Source organism: Lycorma delicatula, chromosome 8, assembly GCF_047948215.1.
Source record: "Lycorma delicatula isolate Av1 chromosome 8, ASM4794821v1, whole genome shotgun sequence".
Taxonomy (NCBI): domain Eukaryota; kingdom Metazoa; phylum Arthropoda; class Insecta; order Hemiptera; family Fulgoridae; genus Lycorma; species Lycorma delicatula.
This window is the reverse complement of record NC_134462.1, coordinates 72,424,343-72,443,364: the sequence shown is the minus strand read 5'-3', so window position 1 is coordinate 72,443,364 and position 19,022 is coordinate 72,424,343. Positions and strand designations below refer to the sequence as shown.

Sequence of the window (19,022 nt, the reverse complement as noted above, 5' to 3'; positions counted from 1 at the left end):
AGAAATTGAAAAATTAGCTTGTGATCGTTAGTTTACCAATTTCCCCAACCGTTATTCTTCTACCAATTTACAATTATTCGTAATAATGTAATAACCCTCAACCCTTTTACCAATTATTCTCAAAAATTAAAAAGAACAAAATAAAAAAAAAAAAAATAAATAAAAAATATATAAGCAAGAATTAAAAATTTAATTACATAAGATTATTATTATTATATGTACATAAATAAATCAAAACTGACCATTTTTCTTCCGAACCTTCAGTTTTAATATCCGGTATATTTGGGATCTTTTTATTTAAAAACGCTGATGATATTTTTAGTAGTGCCTGAAAAAAAATACAAGAGAATTATATTTCAGTTTTTTAATTTTTTAAAAACACTTAGGTAAAATGAATAAAATTAATAATTAATCACTTATCTCTCTAAAATTTGTAAAAATTTTCTAACGTAATAATATTACTAAAGGTAATTAACATCTACTTATTAAGGTAGTAACATATATTTGTTACTTATTAAGTAACAAATAATAATAATTTTGCATGAAATCTAAGCTAAAGAAAATTAAATTAGATAATGCAATTTAATTACAGTATACGTAGTAAACAAATAAGTATACGTAGTAAACAAGTAACAAAAAAAAAATATTAATTATATATAAAAATTAAAATTAAATTAACTAGAGGTGCATTTTGATTATAAAAAATCATTGTTATAGAAGAATTATTTTAATTAAATTATAAAATTGATAAATAATAAAACAACAAAAAAGAAACTAAATGCTATGATCCAAGTAGAAAAAAAGAATGTTTATAATTCCTAAACTTTTCATCTGGAAATTCAAGAGATTTTTTAATCATCATAAGGAGAAATTTAATGTTCTGTCCGAGTGGTAGATCCCTTACGATATCTTTTTCTCCAATTTTTTCCTGATCCTATGCCTAATTTTTTGTCTTCTTTTACCCTCTATTCTTGACTTCCTTCGTCAGCTTCATTTTCTTCCTTCCTTCATTCTTCATTCCGTTGGACTATTTCCTCATGACTTATTGTCAATAATTTTTTCCCTCTTACAACGATTCTAATCCAATCTTCTAATCTATACGTAAACATACTCTATCCTCAAAAACCTTTCTTTTTCTTGTTTAGCCTCCGGTAACTACCGTTTAGATAATACTTCAGAGGATGAATGAGGATGATATGTATGAGTGTGAATGAAGTGTAGTCTTGTACACTCTCAGTTCGACCATACCTGAGATGTGTGGTTAATTGAAACCCAACCACCAAAGAACACCGGTATCCACGATCTAGTATTCAAATCCATGTAAAAATAACTGGCTTTACTAGGACTTGAACGCTGTAACTCTCGACTTTCCAAATCAGCTGATTTGGGAAGACGCGTTCACCACTAGACCAACCCGATGGGTTCCTCAAAAAACCTAATAAAAGTCTTCTCACATCTCATTGGATCCTTTCTTTTTTTTCAGTTTAGCCTCCGGAACCACTGTAAGATATTACTTCAGAGGATGAATGAGGATGATATGTGTTATTGTAAATGAAGTGTAATCTTGTACAGTGTCAGGTCGACTACTCCTGAGATATGGGGTTAATTAAAACCCAATCACCAAAGAACACCGGTATCCACGACCTAGTATTCAAATTCGAATAAACCTTTACTAGGATTTGAACCTTAAAACTCGATTTCTAAATCAGCTGATTTGCGATGACGAGTTTACCACTACACCAGCTTGGTGGGTTTCTCTTTGTATTCACTCATTTTATTCTCTCCAACTTTCTCTATAATATTTTAAAACATTCAATCTTGTCCTCTCTCTTTTTTCTTACTTCCGTATTTACAGCCATACAAAAATGTACTCTACTTGTACCATTCAAATTATCTTTTCCTCAGGCCAAATCCATGTTGCTGGTAAATAATCTTATCAGTTTAAAAGCTTCTTTTGCATTGTCATTTCTAACTTTATTTCACGTTTTCAGTTCATCCTTAAGTGGTAGATTAACTTATTACAACTAACAGGAAACTGGAAAAGTGAAGTGAAGTTTCCAGTTTGAATTGCTCAAAGCAAGATTTTATTTTGACTGCTATAGCATTTAGTTTTAGCTTTAAACGTTTTTTTAATTTTATTAACGCAAAATAATACGAAATGTTTTTTTTTTAGTAATTGCTTTATAATCTGTACAGTAAAAAATTTGTGATTTTTTTTCTTTCTTTCTTTCTGTATACGATTTGGTATTACATTTTGGCTGTTTATCTGTAATTATTGCTTATTGTTATAGCTGTACAGAAAACTGTGTATTAAATACCCCTACTGCTGGTATAAATATATAGCGTGATTCGACTGGAAAGGGATATGATTTGGGAACTAATTATAGAGCTTGAAATAAATAAAAAAATTCTTACAAACATATGTCCGAAAACTCTTTTATCGATTTACGCGTAGCAAAAAATTTCGCCTGGATTTCAGTTCACAGTGAAATGAGGTCATACTCAAAATGTTAAGGCGTTTTATGTTATGCTGTTAAATTTTATATTTTTAACAATAAAATTTGAATTTTTTTTGTTTTCATATTTTTTTTTTTTGTTTTCAATTTATTAGATTTTAATTTTCTCAGAACTAAATTTTCTACTACGTTTAATAGTAAAATTTACGCATTTATTACTCATTTAATAAAGTTATTTTACTTCAAATGTAAAAAAAAAACGTTTTATTCGTCACGAATATTTATATTTTATAATGGATATTATGAAAACTACGAAAGTACTGTTCTGGGACCTATTTTATTCGATTTTTTAAATCAAAAAACATAAGATACCATCAGTTTACCCCTCATATAACACGTTAAAAATTTCAGTACAACTCCATTTCATCGGGGTAACTGAAATCCGGACAAACCTTTTGCTAGTCATAATTCAATAATAAAGCGTTTTCGGACATGTGTTTTTTATAAAATTTTTACCTTTTTTCAAGTTATACATTAATTAATTCCCAAATTATTTCTTTTCCCCCTGAATCATTCTGTATATTGTGCTACATAGCTTACAATCTATACAGCTATATACCAAAGAAAGTAAAAATAATAAAAAAATGAACATAAGCTTTTTATATTTTTGTTCGTATTTTCTTTAAATTAAGTTGTTATGTATGGCGTTAAGTTTTATGAAGATTTTTTAAAAATAGTCAAAATTATATAAACTGGCGTTACATTAAGTTATAATATATATATATATATATATATATATATATATATATATATATGCATTCTTGATCCTATTCTTCAAGTTAATACTGGGCCATGTAATTTTTAATCAGATAATTTTCTTCTAGAGAAAAACATAACTCGTTGATTTAGTAAAAAAAAAATTAATGAAAAAAATACGAAGCAGGAAAATTTTTAAATGTTAAAAAATATAATTAAATATTTTATACAATATAAAAATTAATCCTATAAACTTGTTTGTACTTAGAGTTTAACATATTTTATGAATAACAAAAAAGACATCCAAAATTATCTCAAAATTGTTCAATACTTACTTCCAGTTTTACGTTCTTGTTTAACACAAAATACTACTGTCATATTTATTGAATACACATTCCGACTTTTACCATTACTACATATTTACTTTTTATTAAGCATTATCTTAATTAAAATGTATATACTGTGATAATAAACGGAGGTAAAAATAAAAGTTAACAAAGAAATTGAAGTACATAGAAAAGGGTGTGTGTGTGAATGATAAATATTTAGTAGAAATTATGAGGTTGTTTTTACTTAATGTAAATAAATATTTCAATTTAATCTCTCTCTTTCTTTCTGTGTGTGTGTGAACGCGCGCGCGCGTGTATGTAATATTAAAAATATAAATAAATATTCAATAGTATTACATATATTATCTAACTACGTCCTAAGAGGGGTAATCTATTTAACATTGATTGTTTGTGTGCTTGTGAACATCATTGTTACATCATCAGAAATCAAAAAATTTGTCTCAACTGTGACAGTGATTCTGGTTACGGCATATGATTAAAAAAAAAACAAAGTGACAGATGATAAACTTTAATTCAAATTGAAAAACCAAAACTATATGCAGGTCATTAAATGGGGTACATATCAAATAAAAAACAGTGAATAAATAAAAAAAAATTATATTTTTGTGTAATTACACTCTAATAAAATAAAATGGTTACAAAAATTGAAAGAAGAAATGTTGTATTAAAAAAGAAATCATGAAAATATTAAAGAAAATAATTAAAATTACTTATTAAAATCAACATTATCATTAATATAAAGTAATTTTAAATAAACCTATATTGAAGATTCAATGAAATTCTAATCGATTTAGTTTTGAATGGAAAGTAAAAAAAAGCCTGAATATTATAAATCGAATTAATAAATGGTTTAAAGACTGATTTTATAATATTTAAAAATTGTTGAATTTTCACGAATAAAGAATTAAACTCTTCATAACACCCGTTCTATGAATGACACTGTGAAACTGCGTCCCGAACCAATAAGATTTAAGAATTCTGATTACTTGGTGCCGCCCATCCGCCATCTTAGATTTCCCCCTCCCACATACAGTGATAATATAACTTATTAATGATTATTCCACTTATAGTCATAGAAAAGCTTCTACAGTCATAGAACGCTTTAATAGAACTTTGTAGAACAAGACGTGGCGTAAGTTTACTGAACGGGTAACTCAGATGGGTTGATACAACAATTCATATCACTGAACTATAGGTTTAAAATCAAACATCACAAAGAAGAACGAAAGTGAAGTAACGCTTTCTTTACAGAGTAGACGTAGGAGTACGAAGAAAAGATTTAAATTCGATGACAAAGTGAGAATAAGTACAAAACCGTACTTGCCAAACTGAACTAACGAACTATTTACACTACACATCTTAAAACTCACACACCCGTTACATGTATGACAGTAGAGACGAGATTATAAAAGGAACATTTTATACGGAAGAATTAAATAAAATTAAGTACGGTGATATTTTTTTTAATAGAAAAATTTTTAAAACGGGAAGGGAAAAGATAAGCTTTTGATCATTTAATCGGAAAATCGGAAACTTTGACGAGAATAAAATTAAATAAAGGCATAGCAAGTTAGTTCCCAGTAGTTAGGAGTTCAATTGTCGGTTTTTCAAACTGTGATAAGTTGAACACAATTTAATCTGTTATTTAATTATAACGGTTTGTGTTTCATCAAAGTACATGTGTTTCCTTAATCGTTTTATCAACTGAAATCCACATTTTTGCAAGAATTGTTATCCGACATCAAAGGTATAAGAAATTACCTTTTTGATAATAATCAAGAGGTTGTTCCTACCGAAAAACGGAACCATATTTGATAATAATTGTTTATGATGTTTGTGCAAAGCAAAGCAATATTACGAATTATTTCGCTATGGGACGTCATAATATATTTTCTTTTGGTATTTCAGAGAACAAAACTAATTTAAGACATGTTTACTATGATCATGTAGCTCTATACACGACAATTGGCGAATTTAAACACTAATGTAATTGTGCGTGGAATCGAAACAAAAATGGCTTCTTAATAAAGAAAGCGACAAAATGACAATAAAGAAAGCGTTAAATTAAAGCAACAACTTCGACGTCTACATTATATAATTTGTACGGAGTAAAAGAGCGCGCACGCTAGCCTGCACATAATTTGAAAAGCCTACACGCTAGGGAAACCGCTAGCCTATACGCTTCTGTTAAGGGCTTCACTTACGTTTCCACTAGCGCTAACGGATCTACCCTTTAATTTTATCACATATATATGTGTGTGAGAGATATTCTTCTATACATCATTACGTTTCGTTATATCCTCGATGGAGGATCACGAGCGATCACTGAGGAGTTCGCAGAGATTCGAAAGAACATGAAGAGAAGACATACGACCTTGCAGCTTGGTTTGACTGGAAGAGAATAGATGTATACGAAGAAGTTATAAGTTATTTTCGAACCAATCAAAAACTGGTACAGAAAATATCGACCAGAGAAATAATCGAACGGGGCTTACCCCGTTCGATGAAGTCGAATCTGCAATTCCGACACACCATTCACATCAAGGGAGGGAAGATAATGAAAAGCATTATGGACACGCACTCATGGACAATTATTCAGCTGGAATAAGGAGAAAAAAAATGAGTGAACATGCCGAAGTAGTTGAGAGTAAAAAGATCGCTGTCCGAGTTAAATGAGGGGATGCAAACTGAAGAAACTGTACCACTATGTTTGCATCACCTACTGATTTACGGGAGATAGAGATGTAGGATCAGAGGAGAGTTATGGTTACGCTTAAAAGAATTATTTCCTCACCGCAAGAGTTTCATCCGTTACATTAGAAGTTGACCTGACACCGTCAGGTCAGCTGCAGGCCGTGGCATGGGTTAAGAATCAATTCTAAAACGAACTTGCTAGAGGGTAGACCGGTTATCAGAATTAAATAATTTAGATAGTTAAAAAGCTGCAAGAACTGGGAATTATAAAAGCAGATATGCGTTTATCTCAGTGTTAAATGGTCACGATGCATTTGAATGACAGTAAGAATCTTATCAATAAAAAAAGAGGGAACGATATCAAAAACTGTGTGACAGAAAAAAACGTGTTACGTTTTGATCGAGATGCAAATTTTCAATAATACGCATACGATTTTCATAATTATAAACTGATAAATCATGGTGATGATCACGGTATGAATGAAACAGTAAACAAGAAGCAATTATTTAATTATATTCATTATTTACATTGTCAGTTGACGGGAGAAAAAGCGTTTAAAAAATTACAATGCGTGGAAAAATATTTTCGTCGTTAAGAATCTGCTGAATCAGCTGAACTCTAACTCGGATGATTACACATCCTTTATATTTAACAGAATCTACAGGTATAGGATTTTGGAAGCATTATAGCGTTCTAACTCAAAGTACAGAACTCCAACACAAAAAAGAAAATGCTGCCTCTTTGTCAATAAAAATTTTCAAACATATTTACGCTTTCCCGGAACCGTTCCACAATCATCCTTTCCAGCAACTTACCGAGAACGAGCAAGAGGCTGATGGGTCGACAACTGCCGACCTCATTCGGATCCCTTCCAGATTTTAAGAGCATCCTCATCAAAGCCACCTTCCAACAAATCAGAAAGCAGCCCTAGCTAAGGCACTCCGACCCTGCCAAGTGATTCTCTTATGACAGGCAGCAGATGGTGAAAAATATCCGGATCAAGTTATCCCCAGTACCTTTCTCAGTGCCATTCGAGAGACCACCCGGTCTATGTCAACGGAATCCACAGCCCGCGCGCCATTGAGGATAAAGAATAGGTAGCTTAGGGAGGATTTTATTATTCTTTCTAAGACTAAACAGTCAAATGTAATTGCTGCTATCGGACTTAGGATTCGCACGATCAATGTATATATTATTATGTTCAAAATATACCCACCTTGTACGAAAACATAGTACCAAGAAAATCATATAAATAATAGATATATAGTCAAAGTCTGTAAAGTACTTTATAATAGGTACCGATGATGGAGGGGTTATTTCTCCCAAAAGATTTATTTTAGATTGGCGCAAATCGATCGGGTGACGGACAGTCTTACTTTGCTGTTTGATGAAGATGATGGCAAAAATTGAAACTATCTTTCAAGACTTGCCGTGGTGTTTCGCTTAAACCGATCAATAACTTTTATCGATAGTCTAGAAGGAGAATCATCTAAGAGAGTACATAACGTACACCGTTAATGATGATTCAGACATGTGTCTGCAAAACCGTTAGAAAGCATTTGAATATTATCAGAGAAAAAACAAACTGGAATGTGAGGCTTTTCCAACAAATTATTGGGCGAATGTATTATCTATAAGAATAGAGTGGTCAATATCACTGACGAACGTTGAGACGATGAGTCAGTCGTGAAGTTGAGGTTCTAAGGAATACCTGGATCGTTTCTGTCATATCGAATGGTCCAGTCTCTTCAACAGAAGAATTTTCGTCCATTTTAACTACTACTACTTTCTCAAGCAGAATAGTTGAGAACTTTGAAGCAATACCGAGATCATTTATTTTATCATTTCCGTTAAATACACATGCGCAAGACATTGTACGAGTTCTTGAAGTATATAATGTGGATAGTTTGCGATTACGATCCGGAAATCTTTTAAATGTAAAATTAAGAAATCTCAAGATTAGAATAAAAGAGGCAAAATAAACGGTAAGTCAATATCGAGAATTGACTTTTTTAATAAGAAAATTTACAAAACTGCAACTCAGTAAGAAGTACGGAGCAGACCTCTTCACTGATATTGTAGTCAGCATGAAACGTATGGCTTCGCATCTCAGTTACGATTTTATCACTTTGCTAGATGAGAAATTATCTCTCATGTTCAAGAATGTCATCTGTTTGATGTGTGCGGTAATAACATTCAGGTATACAATCGTAAATCCATCGGGTTGGTCTAGTGGTGAACGCGTCTTCCCAAATCAGCTGATTTGGAAGTCGAGAGTTCCAGTGTTCAAGTCCTAGTAAAGCCAGTTATTTTTACACGGATTTGAATACTAGATCGTGGATACCGGTGTTCTTTGGTGGTTGGGTTTCAATTAACCACACATCTCAGAAATGGTACAAGAGACTGTACAAGACTACACTTCATTTACACTCATACATATCATCCTCATTCATCCTCTGAAGTATTATCTAAACGGTAGTTACCGGAGGCTAAACAGGAAAAAGAAAAAAGTTATACAGTCGTGTGTGTGAATTTATTTGATGTTACGTCAATATATTGAGATCTCGTGTGAAAAAATTGTATCGAATTGATCTACCTGGAGACTACAAAACTGTCGAATCATTGACCCTGACGAGTTGGAAAGTTTTTTTCAAGAAATTGCGCAATCGCAAGACTAATTCCAAAAACAAAACATTTATCACATTTAGAAATGGATCATTTTCAAATACTACGAATCTGGTAAATTTTATCATCTACTGAATAGCATCAAATTAACACGTTCCCAGATGGATCCAGTCACATTCATCAATATTTTTAACGACGCCTCGTCTAAAATCATTTATCCGATAAAAATATAGATGATCTACAGTGTTCCCAAGAGTACATTGTATGAGACATGGTAAAGAGTGTTTACCAAATATGGAGTTTCGTTGGTATTCGTTTTGAACAAAACGATAAAGAATGGGCTGTTTCAAGTTTATTTACTCTCTAATTATGTAGATTGGTTTAGTCTCGACACATCTCATTATAGGTCTCGTCACGAGACAAAATACCGCAATCCTATTGATTCGTGACGCAATATGCTTACTTCCGTACTACTAATTATTATTATAATTATTTCTAATTTAATTATACAAAATTATTGTTTTTTTTTGTTTTTTTTTTTTATTTAATTACCTATTAATTTTGTTTTCAATTTGTTTTGTTTGACAGACTCCCGAAGAGCTAAAAAAAATTGATTGTAATCTAAGGTTTTTCGGAGGTTTGTTTTCTTGATTTATTAAATTCATTATTCAAGTCTATTTCAATTTATAATAAACGAAAATAAATATGGTATAAATAAACCGACAACTTTAATTAAAAATATAAACCGTGACCTAGAAATAATTATAAAATTCCATTTATTCTGCGTCTTTTATAAAATAGCTCAATATTTGTATAAATCCCACTGCTGTGTTACTAATGACGCACTTCATTAGTGCAAAACTACCATTTTAATTAGAAATAAAAGCATTTAATTTAATTATTATTCTATTTTTATTTTTTATTTTTGTCTTTTATTGTACATATAACATTTTTGTACCACAATCAACAATAAAAACATATATATACGAAAGGTTATCTCTAAAGTAAAGACCGTTTCATTCTAAAAATAATTATTCTGAAAACTTAATAAATATTTTTTATTTCTCTTAAATTACATACCTTATAGTACTTCTCTATATAATCACCACATGAATTAAGACATTTATCGTAGCGATACACCAGATTCAATATACCCTGTCATATTCTTCTGCCGCCAGTCCATTTAGCTACTGATTAACAGGATTTTTAAATTCATCATCACCCGCGAATTGCTTACCGCTCAAAAATTCTTTCAATTTTCAAACAAACGGTAATCAGAAGGAGCTAAGTCCAGACTATATGGTAGGTGATGGTAAATTTCCCATCCAAATATTCTCAGTAAATCACGTGTCGGACCCGCAGTATGTGGACGTGCATTATCATGCAGCAGGATGACGCCGTCGTCAGCCGCCCACGACGCTGATTTCGAATGAAGCACCGTAACTTACGTAGAGTTTCACAGTAGGCTTCTGCATTTATAGTCGTTCTTTTTGGCCTGAAATCAATCAGCAGGATGCCACACCGATCTCAAAAGACTGTAGCCGTCAGTTTGCGTCCAAATGGCTGTGGCTTGACCTTTGTTGGTCTGGTTGGTGATTGAGGATGACGCCATTTACTTGACTACCGTTTCCTCTCTGACGTGTAATACAAAGTCCGTGTTTCATCGCCGGTAACAATTGAATTAAGGAACTCATCACCTTTTTCTGTGTAGCACATCAAAAATCCCAAAGCAAATCCCATTCGGATTTTTTTTGAGACGTTCCGTTAAGACGTGCACAAACCTTTATGAAGCCTAAACTGTCATGAACAATACGACCAATAACAGCTCTTGAAACATCAGGAAAAATAAGGGCCAGGTCTGAGATCGTTGAGCGATGATCTTTTCTGATTTCACCATCGAGGCGTTTCAACAAGTCCTCGGTGATTATCGATGGCCTCCCCGAACGTTCTTCACTGTGCACATAATTCTGTTATTTTTAAACCTTTTACACCATTTTCGGACGTTTCTTTCATTCATTACATTATCACCGTACACAGTAACCAACTGCGTATGAATTTCAGCCGGCTTAACGTTTTGGTGTTTAAATAACGTATGACTCCATGTATTTCACAGTCGGTGCCAACATTGACTTTCCTATTCATTTTATAACGTAATAACTCACACATAATCAAAGATACTACAACGCGGCAACTTACAGACAACAGTGCCGTGTTTACATTACTATCGTGGTCATGAACGATACAGGTTCGCCAACCTTAAGAAGAGAAATTTCCCAGCGCTCTTTACTTTAGAGATATCCCTCGTACATATGCGCGCGCATGTGCGTGTGTAAGTTATATAAATGCAATTAATTAGTTTATGTATTAACTATTTACATTTACCTCAATGAGACTCAGTTTGTAAACTTCAAAGTTAGATTTTCTTAAAAGGTATGTGTAATGCATTGAGGTAATATTAAAGTAAAAACAACGCCATATTCTGTAAAAATAGTCGTTATAATTAATAACGAAAATTTTTCAACGTTGAAAAATTTGTATTTTTCAACTATTTAAGAAAACATCTGAAAAGATATTTTTTTAACAGTTTTACTATTATTTGGTAAATTATTTTATCAATTATTCGATAAAATAACTTACGAATAAGTATAGAAAAAAGGAAAATTCAAAACTCTACCGTATCACTTATAGAGTAGTTGTGGGTATTCCATAACGGAATTTTTTTTGGTTGATGAATTAATTCATCAAGCTTATAGAGAGGCTTGTACGTAGGAATATGGAGACGGAATTTTATAGCGTATGAGAAATGCCATGTCTGTCCGGAATTCGAACCCGGTACTACCGGATGAAAGACCGAGACGCTACCATTCTGCCACGGAGATCAGCAATTCCATCGAGCGAAAAGTTAGAATTGATCTGTAATAAACCTCTAAGAAGGATTGTCTTTCATGTTTTCTATTTATGATTCTTATTAAAATTTCAGTTTTGAATCCACTCATACATGTAAACATTGTTGGTAGAACAAAAATATATCCACCACAGAATCATGTATCACTGTCATTTAGCATTTATAATTACCTTTTTTCTTTTCTTTTTTTTTGTTAAATGATAAAGAAACAAATTTAATTTTCCATGTTTAGTACTTCTTACGTTTCTTAGCTTCATTCTTTTATCTCTAAGACGCGCCACTCTTTTTGGCGCGTTTTGGAAACACTCCATTGTCAAAACTTATTGTACTGATGTTTTAAATCTCCTTATACACCGTTTTGTCAACCCACCTTCCTAAATTTGACGTCATTCTTTATCTAGCATTTTTCTTGTCAAACGTACGGAGGAGAATTGACTTAACGGTATATAAAGACTAAAGGAAATTTAAAACATCAGTACACTTATTTTTGACAATGGAGTGGTTCCGAAACGCGTCAGCTAGAAGTAAAAGAATGAGGCTAAGAAAGGTAAGAAGTGCTAAACTTAGAAACTATAGTGATTTTAACAGAAATGATAGTAGTAAATATTATCTCAACAACTTTAAAAAAAATTTAATGTAAAATAGAGTAAATGTTAATAAATTTATCTAAAAATATATATGATTTTTTTTTCTTTTTAAATTGGGTTTTTTTATAAATATTACATGATTACCATCTAGTAAAGATAAAACTGTAAAAGTTAATGGTATAGAGAAGATTATTTATAAATATTAAAAATAACAGAAGGCCAAAAATGCGACTTGGGGGCATCAAAATTTCCTTTTTTAATAGTAGAAATTTATGTATTATTGATAAATTCATTACTAACTAATTTTCCAACTTAACTGAATTCCTTATCTCAACCTATTGATACTTGATCTATCAAACCAAAACCTTTTGAAAATCGATAAATATTCCTAATCAAAACTTTCTAATTAATTTGTATTACAAAACAACCTAACTGCATTAATGGTATATTTATTTATTTAAAACATAAGGAGTTATTTTTATAACATATCATTATCATTAAAAGACAAAAATAATACTCTCTATAATCTTTTACCTAGTTCGCTAATTCAGCCATTCTGAATTAAAATAAATACCAGACTATTAAGCTATTAATATTTAAGATAACGGAAATCATTAATGTAACAAATTCTTTTACTCCCACTTTTTTATTCAGTTTTCTTTTATTATTTTATGTTTCAGGTTGCTCAAACCATTAAATTTACCTGTAACTTCTCTCATATCCACTTTCCCTCGTATCGGAGCAAGCTAATTTACTTAAGAGTTATGTATGAAGAAGTTTGCCCATTGATTGCTTCCTCAATGATAGTAAGTGGTATAATATCTATTTGATGGATAGTTTACGGTAGCAGAAATTGTGGTTAGCAGTATAGAAAGATCGATTCATTTCAGGTAATAGATCTTGTATTTTATACTTAAATCTATAAAAACATATACCAGTTATAATAATTTTGTTATCATAATATCAATCTCATTAAGGTAATACTAATTAATAATAGAAAACGCCACAGAAACATTCTGCGTAAAATATTTAAATTTACATTTGAGTATGAGTTTAATGATTGTAATAAATGATATGAAATTTTGATAAAATGCATTAACCAGTAGAAGGTTTTTATGGTGAGTTTTTGGTTACATTTTTAACTTAATTATTACGGAGAATAATATTTTTTTTATTATTTGTTGCTTTTAACACTATTATTTTCTTCTTTAATTTTTTTTTCATTAAAACAGAAAATACGTAATTGTTGGAAGTTTTTAAAAATCGGCAAAAGATTGTTCATAATTTTCCCGGCTTTGTCCATGATAGATTTTTATATCAAATACGTGACTTATAATAAAAGAAAAAAAAAATCGACTTAAATTTTCAACTTAATATAGAAATAACTAAAAAAATCTTGTAATATTAAAGTACAGTTGCAAAAATTACCAGAATGTTCAGTAACAAAGTTTGGCCCCTTTGTTCAAATTACGTTTTTACCTTAAAGATTATGTAATATTTAAAAATATAATTGAGAAATCAATTAAAATTCTTATGAAAAGGTTTTGATTCACTGTTGATACACCCATGATTAAATGAATGTTTAATCATCAAATTACAAAAAAAAAAAAATTAAAAAAAGATAATTCTTAAGTCGTGGACAATTATTTAAAAATGTTTCAATGTCTTTTTACATTAATTCAATACAGTTGGATTTTCAGGCTTGAATAATTAAATTTAAAAAAAAAATTGATAATCTAAGTAGTAACCATCAAAATTACTCTGTACTTTGTTAAATACAAGCAATTAAACACTTAAAATTGATTAAAAAAAAAAAATCAAAATTTTAATTAAAAAAATATGCTTCCCATTGCTCGACAGCTACTTCATAATACTTTTTTATAACAGCCACAACTTGTAAAAATGTCATCAGAAATGATAAAAAATGTAAAAATTAATTCCTAAGTCGAGATTAATGGAAGTCATTTAAAAAGGTTTCCATGTATTCCATATTAATTCTCAATAGTTAAAAAAAATTATAATTTAACTTTTTTTTTGCTTCAGTCATTTGACTGACCATACATTGGCGCTAACTTGGTGTTGAAATTTGGCTTCCACCGACTTCTGCCCATATATGCTCATTGTGTCAGTTGTTGACGCCATCTCGAGTGAAATTTACCTCGTCGGCAAACAAAACATACTTTTAGAACTATTATCGGCTTAGAAAGACGTGTACTGAAACCTGGTCTCGCTAAACTTCATCGACAATAATTGGTATAAATAATAGATAGTAAACCTCTTTCCCGAAAATTGCGAAAAGTTGCTAATTTTTTTAGATTCTGGAATCCTGCGATTCGGTAAACGTGTTTCATAGGCGACTGCAACAGCTGCATGTATTACTATTACACACTTCTAAAATTAATCCTATATCAGCGTATTCCTCTGTTGTAAATAAGTTCGGGCATTATTGCAATGGAAAACCGATCACGATCAAACTGAAATTCACAGAAAATTTTCGCTAACGATAGCACAGTTCATAATTTGCGATATACGTAATACCTTATTTAATGATTTAAACACTAATACAGTATTGCATATTGTTGATCAGCTGTTGTTTCATTGCCAACTTTGAAAAAAATCATTTTTCATATAATTTATTGTATTTCTCATTATTGAAAAAATTACTCAAGACTAAATTTTTTACAAGTTTTATTTAAATTTTTTATGTGTTTATTACTTGTTTAACAAAGTTAAAGTACGTCAAACATAAAAAACAGGATACCGCCCCCTAGATTAATTGGTTTTCACCCCAGATTTCTCAAAAATGACTACCGATACGGTACTGGTTCTATTTTATTCGATTTTTTAGGTCATAAACTATAAGAAATCATTAATTTTGTTCCTTAATTAAAGTCTAAATAATTTCAGTATGACTTCATTTTACCGAGTAGCTGAAATCCGAGCGAGATATTTCACCAGGTGTACTCGCAAACTAAGCATTTTAGATGTGTTCTAAAATGTAAACGTGTGTTTATTATAAATTTTTTCCATTATTTTCACGAATAGGTTATGAAAGTCCCGGTAGAACTTTGAGATACACTGTGTATAATACACACATATTTCAGAAATTTGTTTAAATTTTTTGAGTTTTTTGGATATAGGAAATCTTTAAAGGTAAACAATTGGGAAAACCTCGATAAACAAAATTTTGATTTACCGTTATTAGAGTTTCCCTTATAATTATGCTATTGCAAAGGCCATGAATTATAACCGGGAAAGTAAAAATCAGAAATGTATTTAAATCATAATATGATAGTGAGAGAACAAAATATGGAAGATAATAAAATTTATTACACATCAATAAAGATAATACTTCTTCTTTTCATCTTCATATTTATAAAATACATTTAATAATTACATGTATATGTATGAGTGCACATGAGTGATGTGATTTACTGTTCAAAGATAATCTTAAAGATTACGTTGACAGAGCACATTTAAGAATAACTCATTCACTACTGATTCGTTAAGCCTTTGAAGGATGAACTATTAAGAATCACGTTATAACGTTGTGAATGAGTTTGGATAACTAATGGCGATAAAAACACAAAAGTAATCTTTATTCTATAACTGATAAAAACATTTTCACATAATCTACGTAATTTTATTTTATTACTGAAAGATTTAAAAAATCAAACAAAAGAAGGCTTTTCTCTATTTTTTAAATTTATTTTTACCCTCAAAGAATTTTTAGAATTATGAATTTTTTTTTAAATTTTAAATATCACTTTATCCGCCATGTAATCGAATAATAGTTATTTTTCATTACTTTTCAAAACGAAGACGAATTAAAAAAATAATAAATTAAAATTAATAAGGTACTTCAGTTTCCCGACTGAGGTAGCTTTTGTTTTAAATACTAAATACCCTTTACTTGATCCAAAAGCAACCAGATTGAAGGAGGGCAATGAGAAAAAAATAGATTTAGACAATCAATAGAATATCATTTTAGAAATTTTTTAATCGTTTATCCTGGAGTATACAATTCAAGTTTAAGTTAAAAACTACTAAACAGAAGGTACTGTTCCGTTCCATGTTGAGCCGGTTGGTGTTGCACTGTAGCTTCTACTAGCGCTGGCCGGCGAGTTAATCTAATATGACCATTCTACGTTAGAATCCCGTCCAGTGCGGTCGTGTTTTCATTCAGTCCAAGGGGACTCATATTTTATTGATAATGTTCAAGTTCAGTGATGATTAAAGTGTTATATATTCTTAAGTTTAATGTAACTGTGACATATTGATGTAACTCAATCAAAATGTCAAGTGACAAGAAATTAAATATAACGATTCAAGAAGAACATAGCGTTGCTTCATTTCATTATCTACCATCTCAACAAAATTACTGTTCACACTAGCACTAAATTCTACCAGGTACTTTTCTTAGTTTTTTGGTAAAACATTTTGCTACTGAATAAACTGCACAAGCTAGTGGAAACGTGATTCGGGAATGAAATAAGGTTGGCTGAAATACAAATTACTTGAAAAAATGGCTCATAACTATTAGTCTAAACCGCAAAAATTTGTGAGAAAAATAATAAAATATTATATATTTAATAGTTAATATTTTTATAAAACGTTTGCATTTCACTGTGGTAAAGCTGGATAAGATAGGTAAAAATAAGGGGAAAAACGATGCTTGCTTACCATCAGTCAAAAAATCTGGTTTTTCATTTCTCGACGTTTCATGAAACGGGAACCCCAAAAAACAAAAAAGGGGGATTATGTTCATACATATCTACATGTGTAAACGTGTTTGAAGCTTAATAACTTTTGACTGGACAAATCGATTTTGATGAAATTTTGTACAGACTGATGTATATCGACAATTTGTTGGTAAATTTTTGGGGTCAATATCTCCAGTGGGTGGGAAAGGTAGTTGTTTGGGATAAATTTTCTCAAATTTTTGTAAACATAGCCCCACCCTATATTAAGCTCAGTACATAGGTAAATACTTATTTTACCACTTTTAAAAAACTTTACCCCTAAAATTTCCTAAAAATGGAAAAAAGTTTTTTTTTTTTGAGAATTTTTAAATCACAATGGACCAACTTAGCAATTCTGGTTCGTCTTTTCTTTTTATTTTTCTTCTTGATTGCTTCCCAATACTTCATTCTGTCACATCTTGGTTTTTTGAGTTCTGAACAAACCCTCGTTGTTGTTTTCTTTTCTTTAATTTTAAATCTGGAGTTTGTTTCTTTTAGTATTTTTCTACTGTCAGTTTTGTTTCGTAAATCCTCTATTGTGATTTCTAGTTCTTGCGTATGTTGTTTACTTTCGGTGATCCATGTCGGTGTTTTGGACATTTTCCAGTATTTCTCAACCAATTTCCTGACGAGCCTGTTCAGTTATGTCCATTTTATATGTCCAAAGAAGGAGATTCTTTTCTTTCTAAAGTAGTCTAGAACTGGTTCTACGTGTTTGTGTATCTCTTGATTTGGTATGAGTCTTCGTTCTCCCCCATCCGTAAATCGTCTTATTTATCCATGTTCTTAGAATTCTTCTTTCTATTCTTTGCATCATTGCTGAGTAGGAAATGTTGGATCTTAGTTTGAAGAGTGTTTCGCTTCCATATGGTATTATAGGTCTGATTACAATTTTGTAATGTTTGAGTTTGGTATCTATTGAGATGCATATTTTGTTATATGTTGTTTTGGTGGTATTTTTTACATAACTGAGCTTTTGTATTTTTTCTTTTCAGTTTAGTTTTTATATATATTTATTGCTTATATATTTTTAACGGTACTTCTTTTTTGTCTTTCTAAGCATTGTAAGCATTCTTAGTAAGCATAGTTTTTCTAAGCACAGTAAGTCATGCTCTGTGTATGTTGCCCAAGAAAATACTTTGGGGACAATTTTGGGGGTTGGAAAGACAATAAAAATTTTAAAATATTGACTTTTTCAATTTTTTAAACCCTTTTTTGATTTATTTATACTTTTAATAATAATATTACAACAAAATTTCACCATAATTCACCCCTCACCGCCAAAAAAGAAATCTTAGATAATTTTTTTTCACTAACGTACGTTATTTTCTACTATATAAGAATAAATAATCAGTACCAGGAAAGTATTAAAACTTTGTAGTCAACTTTTTTTTAATTAAATGAAATTGCAGAAGTTTAAAATTAAACTGGTAATAAAATAAATACCGTAGTTGAGTTTTTAACATAATATCGATGCCATATATTAAGCTCCAAATTCATTGGCAAAGATCTAAACATGAGTATTATTAGTTCACTTCTGAAATGAGTCAGTATTATTCAGCAAACTGTGGCTGTGACACGTAAAGGGAACGTGACAAGTGATTTGACCAAAAAGAAAAACTAGACTAAATATAGTAAGAGTGAGTCTTTTAATAACAAGTGGCGTTTGAACAAACCATTAACTTGTAAGCCTAATTGTAATTTGTTATGTCGCTGAAATTTTTTCAGCTTCCAATATATTAATTTTTAATATAATTTTGTAAACTGTAATTTTAAATTCTGAAAGTTTACGAATTCAAATAATAAAGTTACACAGTACGCTACAGTATACATATTTATGGGTTGTCCCGTTTTAATCAATACTATATTGGATTCTGAAAGCACTCAGCATTGTTTTTATTATTGG

General features: G+C 30.5%; 1 protein-coding gene across 1 annotated transcript in view; it reads right to left on the bottom strand.

The window, feature by feature from the left end:
- Window positions 1-19,022, bottom strand: part of nwk (FCH and double SH3 domains nervous wreck) — a 421,122-nt gene that overhangs the window by 352,665 nt on the left and 49,435 nt on the right. The window contains exon 4 of the mRNA XM_075374151.1: window positions 243-328. Coding sequence (XP_075230266.1) covers window positions 243-328 — 86 coding nt within the window. The remainder of the gene's footprint in view (window positions 1-242; window positions 329-19,022) is intronic.